Source organism: Etheostoma spectabile, chromosome 18, assembly GCF_008692095.1.
Source record: "Etheostoma spectabile isolate EspeVRDwgs_2016 chromosome 18, UIUC_Espe_1.0, whole genome shotgun sequence".
NCBI lineage: Eukaryota > Metazoa > Chordata > Actinopteri > Perciformes > Percidae > Etheostoma > Etheostoma spectabile.
This window is the reverse complement of record NC_045750.1, coordinates 8,913,791-8,931,927: the sequence shown is the minus strand read 5'-3', so window position 1 is coordinate 8,931,927 and position 18,137 is coordinate 8,913,791. Positions and strand designations below refer to the sequence as shown.

Here is an 18,137-nt window from a genome sequence, read left to right as displayed (position 1 = left end):
CACATGACTCAGGCCGATGCACAGGTGTTGCCAGTGGACCTTCTTTGTAATCCCATTTATTTATTCAGGGGCAGGATAGAGGGGCAGGATAGAGGGGCATGTGTCCAGCTCAAGAGTAACCTAGTCCTGTTTCTACAGACAGGCTTCTGAATGAGGTTAGATAAATAGCAGCTGCACTTTCAGAAAGCTTGATTGATAATGGCTCTCCTGGCTACTCCATGCTTGGCATCACATGATAATGAAGAGGTGAGGTTTAAAGTGCTGCCCATTATTCCGCTGCAGCAAGGACCGCTTTGATCACTGAGGTTGTTAGGAGTCCAAACAGCGAGGTCTCTCATCAATATATTTTTATTTATTCTATCTCATGTATTTGTCAAATCTTTAATTGTTTAATTGTGTTTTGTATATATTGTAGATCACATCTCTGTTTTGTTTTTATTTTTTATTTTCTGTGCCAGAGATGAGTGAGAAGCCAGCACGGTTTGTTCCCTTTTTATTTGCTATAAATTCAACCTTCTTTTTTGATCCTTTTTGCTAAGGCTGCACTCGATGCGTGTCATTTTTTCTTTATCTCACCCACTCTCTCTCTTTCTCTCTCTCTCAATTTGACCCCCCCCCACAGAGCTACAGCCTCCCTTGTCACCAGCAAAGTGTACACCGCTTTCACTTACAAACGGCCCTTATAGGATCCTCCTACAGAACTTTCACACACATATCACTGTTTCCTTTTTTTTCTTCCTCACACTTCCTATGTTTTCAGTCCTCCACAATATTTTCTCTTGCTTTGTCTAACTGTAGTTATTTTTCAACCCTGAAGAAGCCAAGGGATTTAATAAGCGTGCCGGATGCTTGTGTGGTAAATTATGAAACCCATATTAATGTACAGTGTGTATCTCTGACTACTCAGACAGAACCCATCTCCCTCTACCGCCTAAAATATTAGATTGTTAGAAGTTAATACTGTATTGGTCAGAATCTAAGAAAAGTCTGGAAAGGTAAGGTTGTCTTAAAATCGGGGTCTAGACTTTCAGCTGTTTAAGTTGCAGAAATTAAAGTTACAACAGCTCCATTTAAAACTGCAGAGTTTTAAATGGAGCCTTAATGAGCGCCCGAAATCACGCTAACGTTATGTGGTGGAGAGACTGAAAAGAGAGACCCCAGCGGCATAAGAACAAAGCCGTGACGCAGAGAAATAAAACGGGTTTTTGCCGATTCAGCACTAGAAGTGTAACTGTAGCTAGCATCTCAATGTCACTAACGTTATCCACATTCATACATAGATGAAACAAATAATATATCCAGCTACAAAAAGCCTGGAAGTCGGATGTAGAACGGAAGTACGAGGTATTGTCATAGAGATGTTGAAAAATGCAAAGCCAGAGAAACTCTTACCGTGGTCCTCAAAGCGGCTGCTTCCAATCATATCGGTGTTTCTGTCTCTCGTGAGCTTATCACTTTTATGCATGATGAGGATCTATCAGAGCTCTACCCCAACTTTTGGACTTCTTTCAGGATTGCACTGACTCTACCAGTCACTGTGGCTCGAGCAGAGAGGAGCTTTTCAAAACTAGAGTTGATCAAGTCATACCCGAGGTCGACATGTGTCAGGAACGGCTCACTGGCCTTACCGTCATCAGTTTCATTCACTCAATAGGGGAGCAGATTTCATACGATGACAAGGCAGAAAGGTCAGGGTTTAGTCTGTGTATTCTGTTCTTAGTGCAATAGTGTAATAATTGGATTCTCTTTAGTGTGTTTTTACATTTGTGATGTATTTGTGCTCTTTTATTTTTTTTTGTATATTATTAATAATTTATATAATAATTGGCTTCTCTTTAGTGTGTTTTTACATTTGTGATGAATTTGTGCTCTTTTATTTTTTTTTGTATATTAATAATTTATATTATTGTTGCTCTCTTCTCTTGTAAATGTTTTTTTATATATTTTTGGCACATTTATGCATATTTTTGATAAAAACATAAGTGAAAGAAAAAATTATATTTCTCAGTTGCACAATCCTTCATTAGAACTTTTGCTGGGGGTGTTCAATGTGGAATCGCCGACGGCCAGTAACACAGGTACGACCCAACGGGTGAGCACAGTATTTGGAGTAAGACAAGTCAGAGGCTGCTCTAGTGACGTAAATCATAATCTGCTAACATTAACCTGTGTTCCCAGTCGAACTGAAACAATTCATTTACTTGTCAATCAACAGAACAATCAACATTACAATATATAAAGTACATATATACTACCTCTTGAAGCTCATCAAGAGAATGCCAAGAGTGTGCAAAGCAGTAATCGGAGCAAAGGGTGGCTGCTTTGAAGAAACTAGAATATAAGACATATTTTCAGTTATGTCACACTTTTTAGTTAGGTGCATAATTCCACATGTGTTCATTCATAGTTTTGATGCCTTCAGTGATAATCTACAATGTAGATAGTCATGAAAATAAAGGAAACACATTTAATGTGTGTGGGTGTGGGTGTGGGTGGGGGGTGGGTGTGGTTGGTTTCATTTTTCATAATCTTTGGACATTTTAAAGGCTAAATGAGTAGATCAATACAGAACTACATTGGCTGCTTTATTGGCCCCGAAGTTCTGAGGTGTATTGCCAGTAAGTTGAATGTAATGATTTCCAGATGTAATTGTGGGTGCTTATATGTGCACCTTATTGCAGAGTTGGCAAACATGCATCTTACAGTAAACAGCCAGAAACTCTACAGAGTGCATGAAGCATTCAGTCAACAGGTTCCGTTACCGTTTGGCTAAAGAATGGGTGAGATGTGAGATGCTGGATGTAAGTAAATTTGTACAATTCGCGATTCCAGATGGTGTTTTAATCAGCTCAGAAACAGCTGCACTTACGCTGTCAGACGTCTCTAAAATAACAGGAAGGACACTAGCAGGCAAATAACAGCATGGTACAACAGTGGCCAGCTGAAGGGCATCTCTGAGTACACAGCTCATTCAGCCTTGAAAGGGGGCGGGCTACAGCCGCACGAGACCATGCTGTGTGCCATTCCTTTCAGCTAATGCCAAGATCAGACTAAAGTGGCCATGTGAAAAATCAAAACCAAATCATCTGGATGTCTCCGCACCAAAGCATTGTTGCTGACCAAGTTTACCCATTTTCAATGTGTACTTCCAGCGAGGTGATGTGTCTTCGTGCTTCCAGGGATATCATGGTGACTTTTGTTAAAAATCTGCAGTAAATGTGTGATACAACAAGTTGGCATTACTTCCTAAATTAAAGAGTGTATACAGCAATTTTAAATAACTTTTTTTAATAATTCAGGCCACTTAGGAAGCAAAGCAGTGAATGAGGAGATATTTGGCAGATGTGCCTCATGAAGTGGCCACTGAGTGTAAATTAAATAAATCTTACACACCATAAGACTGACATGTCACAGCAAGGCCATTATTGTCAATATATGGAGAGGTCGCTCTCTCTTTGGAAGCTTAAAGGAGAATTCCGGTCAATTTTAACAAGTTGTTTTTTGTTCGTAAATTTGGAGTGCTGTCAGTAGCAAGAAAATGAAAACAATCAGTGCTGCCTACACAGTGTTCTCCTTGTTTTTAGCCTCTAAACATGCTCAAAATGTCATTGAAAGTCCCTACCCATGTGCAGTTATTCCTTCCAAGCGGCTGAATTAACACAACTATGCCTTTCTGTCACATCTACTGCAGTCAAATTTGCTGTGTGCACTCGAAAGGAATAACTGCACATGGCTAGTCACTTGTGATGACATTTTGAACATGTTTAGAGGCTAAAAACACGTTTAAAACTTGCCCTGTTCAAGCCTGTTGGGTGCTAACTCTAGCAGGAGGATAACGGAGGAATTCTCCTTTAACTTGGATCAAAGTTTAACAAAATTAAACTGTCCCCCAACAGAACGAACATCCAATGGGGTTTTGGTACTGATGGGCAGAAGTCATGACGGTATTTTACTGTATAGAAAGAGAGTTTGGTCAAGTAGACATAGCTTTGATTTTGCTCTTTATTTCTTTCTTTCTTTCTTTTTTTTTTTTTAGATTAAAATGTAACCTGTAGAAACATAGTTAACTGCAACCTCTTGCAAACTATTCTTCTATTGCAAATGTCCATTTTCAGATTCTTGTTAGCGGTGGGTGTCAAACTTTTAATTAGCTGTATGTTTTAATAGGACATCAATTCATTGTCAGATGTATTAGTTTTTAGGCTTTGTTTTAAGACGTTTTCACCCATTTCTGCTCACTAGTTCTGAAATGAAACTCCTTTGCAAAGTTTTTCTGCGGGGTTTTCAGCAGAATTTGGGCTACTGTCAGGTTTAACATTTATTTTGTGGTTCCTCTCCCATTAGTGTCATTTGGATTTTCCAGCTGTCAATATGTAATTTAATGTTGTCTTTATCACTTGAGCATGAGAGTGTGCACCCAGTCACACAGTGCCAGCTTTTTCAGCTCCTCACTGCCGCATGTGTTACTCTCAAATTTACCCTTGCTAAAAATAACAAGGTGGGATAGAGGTGGCGGTGACCTGTCTACAGTGATTGTCTTCGGTACAGAATTTTAATGGGGAGTTGCTGCAGATTCAGAATCTGTTAGGGTTTTATCCAACCCCTCTGTGTTTTGGTGCTGTTATAAAACATCCTGAGTTAAATTAAACATGCTAAGAAATAGTCTGAATAAAGTTTCTTTCCACTCTAAGTAGCAAAGTCAGTCAGCCAGCCTGCCAGTGGTTCTTTTCTTTCTTTTTTTTTCTTTTTCTTTTTTTTGAGAATTCAGAATTACATTTCCTGTCCACATAGTGTGTAGCAGCAGTTGAGAGATTGCAGTTCACACCTGTCAGAGTGCATTTCGAATACTTTAATTCAAATTTTGCCTTTACATAATCTCTTGGAAACTGTAGCCACACAGCTCAAAACCTGGATTACTGTGTCTCTTTGGTACCTTACTTAAAGTACAAACTCCGTAACCTTGTCTCAATTGTTTGGCATAACGGCAAATTAGCTGTAACCTAATTGACTCACGATTTGTCACGCTTTAAGAACACTGTCCCACTAATTTACGCTGAAATACATACTGTATGTAGTTCCAAAAAAAAAAAGAAGTAAGGTTTCACCAATTATAGTAGCAGTTTTTGAATGATGCTACAAGCAGCTTGTTTTATAAGACGTGTGTGTGCGTGTGTGTGTGAAGCACTGGAAACCAAATACAATGTAGTGAAACTGAACAATATTGTCACTATTGGGCATGATGGACACACAGTAATCATAATAATCTGTCCCAGGAAAAAGAAATGGTTATTCCATTATCAGTGCTATTAAAACTTATTTCTGTTTTTTTTTTTATTTATTTATTAATGATTTTATTTCCCCTCTCATCCAGATTTGCACCAATATATTCCGGACTCTTCCACCAAGCGACAACCCTGATTTTGACCCAGAGGAGGATGAACCCACTCTAGAGGCTTCCTGGCCTCACGTTCAAGTAAGGATCCGGCACAGCCGGTCTGTCCTGAACACCCTTTAGATTACATCATGTGTTGTAGTTACAAATTGCAAGGTATTTCTATTCATCATTTGTTTTCCTTTTACCTTCCAGTTGGTCTATGAGTTCCTCCTACGCTTTCTAGAGAATCCAGACTTCCAGCCCAGCATTGCTAAGCGCCACATTGATCAGAAATTTGTTCTGCAGGTAGGAGTCTATTTTGAAAACATTTAGCACGACTTGTCAGTTACAGACATTAATCTAGATTTCTTGTACGTCTGTAGATAATTAGTGTCATAATTATATGTTCAAAGAGAATACTAGCTGGCTGTGGAGCTGGCAGAGTTGGGGCAGCTCTAGGGCTGCAACTACAGATTATTTTCATTATCTACTAATTTCCAGATTATTTTCTGAATTAACTGATTAATTGTTTGGAATGAAAAATGACGGCAAATATTTACCGAGTTTAGCATAACATTCTCAGATGTCTTTTTTTCCGTCCAACCAACAGTCCTAAACCCAAAGATAATCCGTTTACTATCATTAAAGGGTATGAAAACCAGAAAATATTCACATTTAGGAAGCTGCAACCTTTGATATTTTGCCATTTTGTTTGGGAAATTACCTAAACTACAGAATGATTAATCACTGTTACAGATAGTCCATTTTATTATGTGTTTTTGGACCGAAAGTTTGACTATTTTGATGAGTCAAGCCATTAACAAGCTGTAGCTCAACTACATCTGCCCTCGCTCAGTAGTACCCACCTACTGCAGGAATGCTTCACTTGTTGTGTGAAGCTGCAGAGCCAAGCAGCAGCTAACGGGGGACCACGGGGCCAGGAATGTTGGCCGGGCCACATCCGAGGGGCCTGGACCAACTTTCAATGATGTTAGTGTGTGTGTCGTGGGGGGACTTTAAATAGCTGGGACTGTGTTTGGAGCAAAGGGAACAAGGAGGTTGAGGTTTAGGTGGCAGTAAAGCCATGGAAAGACAGTCTTTGGTTTGGTTAACTCCGTTATCATAATACACATAGTGTAGGAAAAGGTATTCCAATATATATACAATAACAATCATTTTAAGGTCCATTTCTCACAAAATTATTTTGCTTTTGATGGTGAACCGGAGGCTTAAACATGAGATTGTCTAATAGAACCTATAATACTTTACATAGACTGCACAACACCATAACTAAGCACCATAACATTATTTCATAATTCCTCTCCAAACTGTCAGAGATGTAGAACATGTGAGGGGGACTTGCTTCACATGCTCTGGAAATGTCCTAGCTTTAAAGCCTATTGGAAATATGTCATTAATATAGCTTCAAAAACTACAAAGATTCCCTCTGACCCAAGGATATGGATTCTGGGAGGTATACAGATTCTAGATGCAAGCTTTAATTAAAAAAATATTTCATAATAGTTGCGGGTACACCTGGTAAAAACTTTGCAGAATTGGAAATCAGAATTTCCTCCATCGCAGAGACAATGGTTAAGTAAATTAACATCTTACGGCACACCTGGAAAAAATGTTATTCAGTGTGAGGAGGAACCCAGAGAAGTACGAAAAGATATTTAGTAGTTTCTTGGCCTTTCTACCATCATTACATTAGTTTAACTAGTAAATCTGTATATAAATTTCTCCCCTTTGATATTTTGTCTTCCAAATTTATGATTATATGGGACCTCATACAGCACTTGATTATACTTTATTTTGCTTTTCAGATGTAACTAAGGGTGAACTCAGGCCATTGTCATATATTTTTTTTAACTGTACCAGGGTGGGGGTTGGTGAGGGGTTCTGATTTTGTATGTCTTTTTCTTGTTTGTGAAATAATACATATAAAAATATCTTTTTAAAAAACAAACGTGCGATTGTCCTGCAAATGTAAGACAGAGCCTTGAGGTTTTTAGTGTAAATAGAAAACTGCTGGTTGCTTAACTATTATTACTATTATTATTATTATTGGTAATACTTATACACATCCCTTTTTGTCTCATGGTTGCACTTGTTTCTCTCTCTGTAAAGTTTTAATCTCAATCATATTTGGTGAGCAGAGAGGCTTTTAGTCAGGGAATTACTCATTTAATTTCAGTAATGACTTGGTTATTCTCACAGTGGATAATCTTTCTATCCTAACTATGCAATTAAAGTAATGTTCATTTTTGTTCTCATCCTCAAATATTTCTAAGCAAATAGCCTTTATGATTTTGCCTTGTGTCTAACTACAGATGGACACAACACGGTGGAGAGTAGTTATTGGTTCATATGGACCCACTGGGCTATTCTGGGGCAGGTACTGGTCAGGCTCCTGAGAAAAGTCAAATCCCAGTGTGACCTATAGTGGTTGAATATTGACGTTACTTCAGGCATACACAGCATGTCTGAATTATACTCTGCCGTCACGTTCAGTGTCTGTTTCCCATTTCATTCTTATCGATCAACTTAATTTCAACTGTCTGGTCAGTAAGGGTGCAAGTTTTACCAAAACATTGAATGTAGAGATGTAAGGCGTTTTACAGTTTTCTTCTTTTCCTCTACGTACATATTGCACTTTCATGATGCTGTAGGTGTCATGCTGTTTAGGGCTAGACTATTAGAAGTCAGCAAATATCTCAATCACAGATTTCCAAAGCCCAAGGCGATATCCTTAAGTCGCATTTTCTGTCTAAATAATAGATATTTAATCTACAACAGTGTAAAAAAACATGCAGGCAGCTGTTCCCTTTTGAGAAGCTGTAGCCAAACGTGGCATTTTTGCTTGATAAATAACAAATGAATTATCCAAATAGTTCCAGTTTGTTTACTGTCAATCAACTCAGTTTTAGCCCTAATGCTGATTTATCTTTTCATGTTTATTTCTAATCCTCTTCACTAATCGCCTATATGTTGGAGATAACTAATTTCACAAGAAGTACTTACCCCATAGCCTTTAAAATGTATTTTAAATGGTACAAGGAGAAATTGTATTCATGTTCAAGTGGTAAAAAATTAGACATAGTGTATGAGTGCATAACAACACAGTTAGCAGTGTGAGAAGGCGTGAGGTAGACAGCTGCAGTAATTATGATTTTATTTTCTTCTTTTTTTCTTTTTTGAATATTCATTTTCTTGTCCCAGATTGTTTTTGACTATTTATTTAAATATTGACTGGAATTCGGAATCTTCATTAAAAGCCCTAGTGTGGATACATGATAAAAGATAGATATTATCAATTCACTAAAAACCCTTTTTAAATGAATCAGGAAAAAATGAAAACTGAAGTAGAGTGGGTTTGTCCTTTCAGCTTCTGGAGTTGTTTGACAGCGAGGACCCAAGGGAGAGGGACTTCCTGAAGACCATCCTGCATCGGATTTATGGAAAGTTCCTGGGGTTGCGTGCCTTCATCCGGAAGCAGATCAACAACATTTTCTTGCGGTGAGTGAAATGTTCAAAAGACATATTTGATGTCCTATCATGTTGAGGGCGTTTTTTTTTCTTTTCTTTTTTTTTTCTCATTATTCTCTTCAAGTCATTAAAATGTATAGGCACATCAAGATTAATCCCAGCTTTCTAAAATAGAGAGGATAAGTATTCTCAACAGTAGTGTGTTGATTCTTTACGGCTCCTGACATGCGTGACAATGGGCTTTAGATGATTGAAACGGGGTACTTGATGTCGTTTCCAACAGGCAATGTGGCAAACGGTGTGCACCCACTTTGACCATCTGCCACTGAGAATAAAAATAGTGTCACAGTTGTCAGGCTCTGTCTCTATGTCTCATGGCTGCACAGCGAAATGGAAATGGGTTATCAAACAGAGTAGGCGATTTGATGTTTGGATCATTTAGTTGCATAAGAGCAGTCGCTTTAAGGTCTCCAGCTAAATTTGTCAATTGTTTCCAAGTCATTGTTAGTCAGGTACTAAATAGGAATTCTTATTAAATAAAGAACTTGCAGTCTTTTGATAAAGAACAAACTGTGATCCCTATTTCCTGTACTTTCATGAAAGCCTAAATGCAGACTGACAACTGACTGACAACTTTTTGGGGTACAAGTCATATAAAACTGAATTTCCAAGCTGTCTAATTAGAGTTTTTGGTCTGCCTATCATGGGACCCCAGTGACATTTAATTTCTAAAACTCAAATTGAGTGACAATATTTGAAAGGAACAATATTGGGAGCAGCCTGAGTCAGATGTTCTGATCAGTGTGCTTTGTTGGGTTCATGTGTTTCATAATTTCTGTTGCAGGTTCATCTATGAAACTGAGCACTTCAATGGTGTTGCTGAGCTGCTAGAAATTCTGGGAAGGTGAGTAATAATGCTTGGTCAATACTATCACCAATAATAGCCTCTGGGTTTAAATGCTGAGTCCCTAAACAAAACTGAAAGACTTCTTCATAACACATTCAGTAGATGGTAAACATTAGATTGTAAAATATTTCTAGGGGTATCACAATTTTCTATTTTGAATAAAAAATAAATCCATATGAGCCTTTGATTTTGACAACCAAAATTAAACGCAGGGCCAGCAATTTCCCCCAGTACTTCTTTTCTCTCTTCCCCAGCATACTTCAGAAGAGAAACAAAACGTGCACAGCGTAGCTTACCGGCCGGTAGCATGCGGCTAAAGACACAGGGTAGCGTTAGCTTACCTGCAGCCTGCAGGTTGACTTTTCCAGACACAATGGCCGAAGTCGGAGATAACAGAGAAAAAAAACAGAACTGGAAAGTGCTCCTCCTTTCCTGATGTCACTGGTGTGGCAACATTTTCAAAATGTCCCTTCCTTCCTTCCTGTGAGTGAGTTTTGTATACAAACAACAAAGGTAAAGCATGTGGGCTCCTACGGGACTCCAAGGTGCATTCATGTGCACCTTGTAAAACGAATGATGCATTCCATAGCACCTTGTAAACGCTGAGAAACTAGAACTGTTGTTGCTAAGTACCCTTCCGCCATCTAGTGGCTATTATTTTGGCACTTCGTCTCTCTTGGAAAAGAACCCTGTTTAAATCAAAAATTTAATAGAATTGTGACCATAGAGACCCTGAGCACCCACACAAGTGTTTATAGTTAATCTGGCTGGTTGGACCTCTTTCCAGGACTGTTTGGGTGTGTATAGACTGATTGATGACTTCTGAGTCTCTTGTTAGATTTGTGGCACCTCCATAGGGCAAGAAAAATGGTTCAAATGAAATCATTTTTATTTGTAGTATTGACCTAAAGAAAATCTCCATCTAAGCTCCAGCCTACCTTCAACCTGGGCAGACGTCTAATCAGGCAGAATAACTGAAACCCCTGTGTGGGTGTTCAGAGGCTTTCAATTGAAAGTCAAATTGACTTGTGGATTTGGAGAATCATGACACCCCTTGTACTTTCTGTCCTTTATATTTTTAGTAACACTTACTTTTTTGGGAAGTTTTGATCACTCTCAAAGAAAGATTATGGATTTGAAAAACTGTTATCCGTATCATAGAAACCTGGTCTTTATTCTGTCCCTGCTTTACTCTAACAGTCCTGGTTGTATGTTTGCCTTTTTGCGCAGTAATCCTTCTAATGTTGTCTTGCTGTTTTTGTGTTTATAGTATCATCAATGGGTTCGCGTTGCCTCTGAAGGCAGAGCACAAGCAGTTCCTTATGAAGGTGCTCATCCCGTTACATACAGCTAAAGGACTGGCCCTTTTCCATGCACAGGTAGGAGAAAGTCTTTTATATTTATTATATTATAGTTATAACTCATATTATATTTGGCTACATATTGTGTGTAACAATCTTGTTTTTATTACTGAGCGGCACAGTGCATATTTGACATATTGGAGATCTAATGTATACAGCTGTTACTAAAGATTGCCTCTGCAGGATTAGACACTGCCATGCTGTAATCTCTGTACTATAGCACCTTCTGGTGGCTTGGAAGTGGAAATGCACGGATTCAGTGACTATCACTGTGTTTCGGTGTATCTTACTTGCACGGTGGGAATGTACAAGAATAATTACCAATCATAGGTTTTATTTCTAAATGCATATCAAACCATATATGTTTTTTCAGATGATGTTGTATGCAGTATTTTGAAAAACTGCGTTTATCAATGCAGTTTTTTGGAACATTGTGTACTTTTACTCTTTTTCTTTTGTGTCTTTTTTTCAGCTGGCCTACTGTGTGGTCCAGTTCCTGGAGAAAGATCCTACACTCACTGAACCGGTACTTATTTTTATCATTCCTCCCACAGAAAGCACAAAGCCTCAAGCACTAAATTAGTCCACACTGCAGAGAAATGTGTCGTGGGTGCCAGCAACCACCCACTCAAACAGACTGTTGGAGGTTTGGTTTTTCAGACATTAGGGAAAAATTATCACAAAATTCTTTTATCTGCTCTGTGCAGGTGATCCGCGGGCTGCTGAAGTTTTGGCCTAAAACCTGCAGCCAAAAAGAGGTATTCTGCATGTCTGTATAATTACACTTTACACTTACCACAATTATCAACCAGATTATACTTAGTTTTGCTTCGCGTTCTGCACCACTTATCTATTTAGGTGATGTTCCTGGGTGAAATTGAGGAGATTCTGGATGTTATTGAGCCAACACAATTCAAGAAAATCCAGGAGCCGTTGTTCAAGCAGATCTCTAAATGTGTTGCCAATCCACATTTTCAGGTACGTTGTGACATGAAATGCATAGAAACATACAAACACTTACAGGGCTGTACCGCAAAGTTTAATACAGGGGTTTTCAAATTGGGTGAATGTGAGCCTCCCCTTAGAGTAGTTAGCATTTGAAGACATTTTATTACTGCAATTTTTTTTAAAGTGCATTCATGAATGATTCTTTGCAACAGAAAATCATTTCCAACTTCATGCAGGCAACTAATTGAGGCTACTTTTAAAATCACTGAACATCAGTAGGCCTATCCACAAGTCAACAAAACCTACTTAACATGTATTCAGCAAGTTAGATGGCAATAACATTCGAATAACATTCCTGCATTCCGGTGAATTTGTGTGCCCCCATTTCTACCTTTTTCTGAATAAATATCCTGGAAACATCTTTATGCAAAGGGAAACATAGATTACAATCCAAATATAAAAACATAATCGACTATACTGCAGTAAGGTTCTCAGGCGTTCTGTATTGCTTTCAAATTATTATTCTCCTTTGGATAGACTTTTCTCATTATATCTGAGTCAGCACACATGTAGCTTAGGCATCACTTACTTTTCCCTCCTCTTTTGCATCTTTTGTTGGGGAAGTAACCTCTGTAAATGTGCATATGACATTTGTTCACCTCATTTATACATAATAAATTATTTTATTTTATCAATAAGCCCCTGTCAAAAAGTCAAAATTGTTGAATAGTCAAAATATTGAGAAACAAAATATCTGCTTTGATCCATATTTGTTGCCGTTCAGCCTTTTAAAAAAAAATAAATAAAAAAAAAATAAAAAGGGGACACGCACCTGTTTTAACGGGACAGTCTAGCAGCACCATAAATTGTTATATAACCAATAGAGCCCGACCGAAATAATTACTACTACTACTTAAAAAGTATAAAAAGTATTGGAAAAAGATCTAAGTAAACCTACTGTGCAAGTTTCTTTTATTTTTCTTTTATTTGTTTTGATTATTTCACATGTCATCATTGTATCATTAAACACAAGCTACCAAAAGCTTTTCAGAGGGTGCAGTTGTGAGGTAAAGGAGTCTTATCTAACACTCAGTGAGGAAGTGTTACAATTTTATTGCCTGTTGTAGGAATGATTTCTTGTAGTGGTCTGTGCGACATTTAAGCTGTTGGAGCCTCTTGGAGAAGGTGCTCCTCTGTTGAACCAGTGGGGGGTGGAGAGGGTGGTCATCCATGATAGATAGCAGTTTTGTTCAGTGACCTCCTCTCCACCACAGCTTCAAACGTGTCCTGTTTGCAGCCGATCACGGAGCCAGCCTTCTTGATCAATTTGTTCAGTCAGTTTGTGTCGCTGGCTCCGATGCGGCTGCCCCAGCAGATGGCGGAGGAGAACAGAGCGCTGGCCACAACAGACTGGTAGAACATCTCCTACATTCTGCCCCCATAATGCTAAGGGGCTGTGGAGCCGTTCCCTTCCTCCTGAAGTCAATCACCATCTCTCTGGTCTTATCCACATTAAGTGTACAGCTACGTGCTGTATCTGCTTCATCAGCAGCCTGAACTGGGCTTCCTCCCTGCCCGGGCCACATCGCTACCTGGACATGTGATGGCTAGATGAAAAAAAGGGTACGCCCCAATTCTCTTGATGAGCCGCAGCCGAGACGCGCCTGATTGAACCGCTCCAAACGGGGGCTGCATTCTCATGATGAAAAAGTTGAGACAATTGTAGACAAAAATGAAGAGAGATTTTATGCAAAACATTTGTCTGTTTTTTTTTTCGTCAACAATAATGCATGTTAATTTAGTTTTCATCAGCGATTTTGGACATTGGTGCAGTTTCGTCAACGTCTCGTCTTTGTCATGGAAAAAAAAGGTTGTTGACGAACATATTTAATCTTGCCTCGTCTGACAAAATGAACACTACATGACTCTGAGTTGTACTGAAAGTCTGTGGCGTATAAGGTGAACAGAAAAGTAGACAGCACAGTCCCCTGTGCGGCCCCTGTACCACTCACCACCACAACAGACAGAACACGGTCCAGACAGACAAACTGTGGTCTGCCTGTCAGGTAGTAGTGATCCAGGAGACTGTGGGCGCACCGACACCCATCAGCTGCAGCTTCTCACCAAGTAGCAGTGGCTGGATGGTGTTGAATGCACTGAAGAAATCAATAAATGTGATTCTCACAGTGCTGCCACTGCCATCCAGGTGCAAATGAACTCGCTGCAGAAGATAGATGACAGCGTCATCCACTCCCAGAGAAGATTGGTAGGCAAACTGTAGAGGGTCTAGAGAAGATCTCACCTGCGGCCTCAGGTAGGCCAAGACCAGCCTCTTCAGCACTTTAATCACATGGGATGTGAGAGACCTTAAGGCCAGATGGAGTCGACTTCTCGGGGACCGGAACAAGGCAGGACGCCTTCCACAGCAGCGGCACCGTCTGCAGAGGGAGGGAGAGGAGGCAGTGTGGCAGATTGGTGGAGTTGTACAGGAGGCAGGGGATGGCTGTGAGCTAAACCTGTTGACGTAATGGCCGTTTCACAGTCGCTGCAGCTAAGCAGAGGTTGTGCACCAATCTTTTTATTTATTTTTTTAGCGGCGTGCAACATAGCGGAAACAGAATCTTTCACTGTCAGTCTAGTTTTTATTTTCTAAAAAAGCTTGTAAAACATCAACCCTGTTGTCTATAGTCAATCTATGAACATCTTTTTTTTTTACCACAAACTGGGCTATTAGAATATTTGTGCTGCAGTGAGGTCACTTGAATGTTAAAGGCTGTAGGACCTTAAAGACAAATTAATAAAACGGAACATGAATCTCACAGATATGTATTGATATCACACACACAGCAATACAAGCTAAGCCAATCTCCGCGGCAGAAATTCGCAAAAATTTGATAAATTATGGACATCAAGTGAATAAATCTTGGATCTAACAGTTTGGATTTAATGCTCAACGACCACGAAAAAGGGACAAGTTCCAGGCTGGATAGAAAATCCCCTGTAAAGGCTAGAAAACACAAAAGACACCTGTGACGGCTAGCTCTTTATCTTTTAGCTGCCAAAATCTGCAAGTTTCTGTCTTTTATGGTTATTAAATTATTGAAGTATAAATCAGAGGTGCCGTTTTGGATCATATACGATCCCTTCGGTTCCTGTGGGTTAAGATGAGATCTTTTATGGTGAATGAAAGGCTTGATCCGACAAAGTAGGTAATTGAATCAAATTGAAGCATTGACGGCAATGCTGCTGCCAGTTCTGCTGCTGTTTATCTTTTTCTTCTTCTTCTAATCCTTGGCATTTGCATACAGGAGGTCCCAGGTTTTATTGTCTCTAGTGGGGCAGTTACTATATTGATGAAAGTCCGGTAGGAATTGATCCAGTGAAACATAATTAAAATCCCTAGTGATCAGTGATAACCATGAAGGCATTAGCAGATAGTGTAATGGAAACGGCGATCAAAATGACGGATGTAAACTCCTTCGGTAGATATTCACGTCCGGGAATGCACCACTTTTCTCTAAAATACAGTGCACCCCCCCCCTCCCACATTCTTCTTACTACTTTCTATAACAGCCCTCTGGAAATTCCTATTTCGAGGTTGTACCTACATGGTTAAATGCACTTACTGGAAGAGGCTTTGGATAAAAGCATCACCTATTTACATTACATGCAATCAAATGTAATTTCTGTGTCTGTCCTCGCAGGTAGCCGAGCGAGCATTGTACTTCTGGAATAACGAGTACATTCTCAGCCTCATCGAGGAGAACATTGACAAAGTCCTTCCCATCATGTTTGGTAGCCTGTACAGAATCTCCAAAGAGCACTGGAATCCGTAAGTACTCCAGTCTGGAGACATTTGTTTTGGCAGAGTTGTCTAACTAATCATTTCCATACAGTAACATGTGCTATGGTATGCTTTATAAAATATAAACCTGTTGTATTACAGAGAGAATCTGAGCTCAAAGGTCTATTTAATGATGCAACCGTGTGTGGGAATCAATAGCTATTGGAACTATTACTAACAGATTTTCTTTGCTTTTTTGCCAGTCCTTCCTAGTCATTGTTTATCTATAGTTCATGTAATGAGTGTGTTATTTGAAGATGCTTCTGTCAGCTTTTATCTGTATTTATTGAAGTTATCTAGGCACAAACGCAGCAATAAAACATTTAAAGTTGCAAATTCTCCTTGTACCATAAGATGAACAACGCAAAGAAGACTAGAATGAAAACCATAATATTAAAAATTATAACGATAAAAGATCAGAGGAAGAAAATGTAAGTAGCACAGCCTGAATTACAGTCAAAAGTTCAGCCAGGGTGCCCGGAAGGCTCAGTCGGTAGAGCGGGCACTGGGCCTGTAGCGACGCGTCAACGTCAAAATTACGTCAACGTAATATTTTTGCGTTGGCGCTTTGCCACACACACATGGGAGACCAAAACATTGAAGAATGGAGGACGAAACGGCAACCTCCTCACAGAATTCCCAACAAAGTCCTGCAAAAGCCCCAATAAAATCTCCAATAAAAGAAAAAGTCGTAAAAAAAACTGCTCGCCCTAAATCATTGAAGGTGTGGAAATACTTCAAAGTTAGTCCCAAACGTAAAGGTGTCGTTATTTGCCCTCTTTGCCAAATGGAGTTGGCATACAACACCAACACAACAGCAATGTGAGGGCATCTGAAACAGAGGCACCTCATTGTCACTCGTGAAGGAGACAATAACAATTAAGTACTAATGTTAATGCTAAATTAATTTCATGTTTGTATAGTGTGTTGTGTAGATTGAGCTTCACTTCACTTTGGTGGTGCTAGCTAACTATCTTAGCTCTTCGTGCAGTTTGTTTGTGCTAGGTTAGTAGCTAACGTTAACTTTAGCTAGCTACTGGCGCCTAGACAGCTGTGTTTAGCTAACGTTGGTTATTATCTAATGTTGGCTTAAACGGTAGCTAGCTTACAGCAGCAGAACACCTCTATCTAACGTTAGCTAACGTGAATGTTAGCTACTAACCTAGCACTAACAAACTGCACGGAGAGCTAAGTGGACAGCACTATATTTCACACACTGCATTAGCATGTAAGCTGAGAGAATAGCAGTTAGGAGAGTCAGTTTTATGTTGGGACTGTTGTGTTGAACACACTCCGGAATGTCTATACTATGCACTGCACAGTTTTGGTTTTTGCACTGCATTTTTTAATCTTTTTAAACAGTGTCAGGTTCTCTGTAGGCATTAGTCATTGTTATCCAGAGAACTGTAGAAAAAGTGCCAGATTTTCCTAACTTTATGAAGTTTTTTTTTGGTGAAATAACCGGGCTGGGTAGTTATGTTTATATTCTGTAAAATATCAGTTCACTTATTTCACTGTTCCCACTCAACATCTTTTATATCCAATAATGCTGTAGTTTTTGGTCCAATAAACGTGTTTAGAGATTTATGCAGCCACATTAACATAACAGAGGTGAAAGGAATTTTGCTTGCGATGCTGATGTTGTTGACGATTACATAATATCCCCCATACGTGAACTAACCACTGAATGATAACTGACGGAAGACCGAGTTAAACCTTGATGTCCACTGTTCATGAGTGTAATGTTTCATGCTAAGTATCTCTGCTGTGTTGCAGGACAATCGTAGCTCTGGTCTACAATGTGCTGAAGACACTGATGGAGATGAACTGCACGCTGTTTGATGAGTTGACCTCCTCCTATAAAGCAGACAGGCAACAGTGAGTAACCGCATGGACTGTGAATCAGACAGATGATCTCATAATGTTGGACACCAACTGGTCCAATTTTAGTAGTTGACCCTGATGCCACAAAAACCGTTTGTCCTAAGAAATTTTAACCAAAATCCAAAGTACTGTTGGTTTTTTACCTGGCAGTTAAATCCTTACAGTTATGTTCACCTTGATAACCAGATGTTAACTTGATTTGACAAGCATTGTGAATTGTGGGATTGTTTTAAATCATGTCCATTCGACTGAATCTGCCACAGGTGGACTCTAGATACTGTATATTTCAAGGACCTGGACCTGTGGCACTCAAGGAGTGCCATAGCAACG

General features: G+C 39.3%; 1 protein-coding gene across 2 annotated transcripts in view; it reads left to right on the top strand.

The window, feature by feature from the left end:
- Positions 1-18,137, top strand: part of ppp2r5a (protein phosphatase 2, regulatory subunit B', alpha isoform) — a 40,394-nt gene that overhangs the window by 19,148 nt on the left and 3,109 nt on the right. The window contains exons 3-12 of one of the 2 annotated variants that reach the window (XM_032542292.1): positions 5,372-5,473; positions 5,588-5,680; positions 8,763-8,893; positions 9,708-9,767; positions 11,041-11,149; positions 11,607-11,657; positions 11,839-11,889; positions 11,990-12,109; positions 15,784-15,911; positions 17,700-17,801. In XM_032542292.1, coding sequence (XP_032398183.1) covers positions 5,372-5,473; positions 5,588-5,680; positions 8,763-8,893; positions 9,708-9,767; positions 11,041-11,149; positions 11,607-11,657; positions 11,839-11,889; positions 11,990-12,109; positions 15,784-15,911; positions 17,700-17,801 — 947 coding nt within the window. Of the gene's footprint in view, positions 1-5,371; positions 5,474-5,587; positions 5,681-8,762; positions 8,894-9,707; positions 9,768-11,040; positions 11,150-11,603; positions 11,658-11,838; positions 11,890-11,989; positions 12,110-15,783; positions 15,912-17,699; positions 17,802-18,137 lie in introns of both variants that reach the window. The other variant, XM_032542291.1, reaches the window with a different exon arrangement.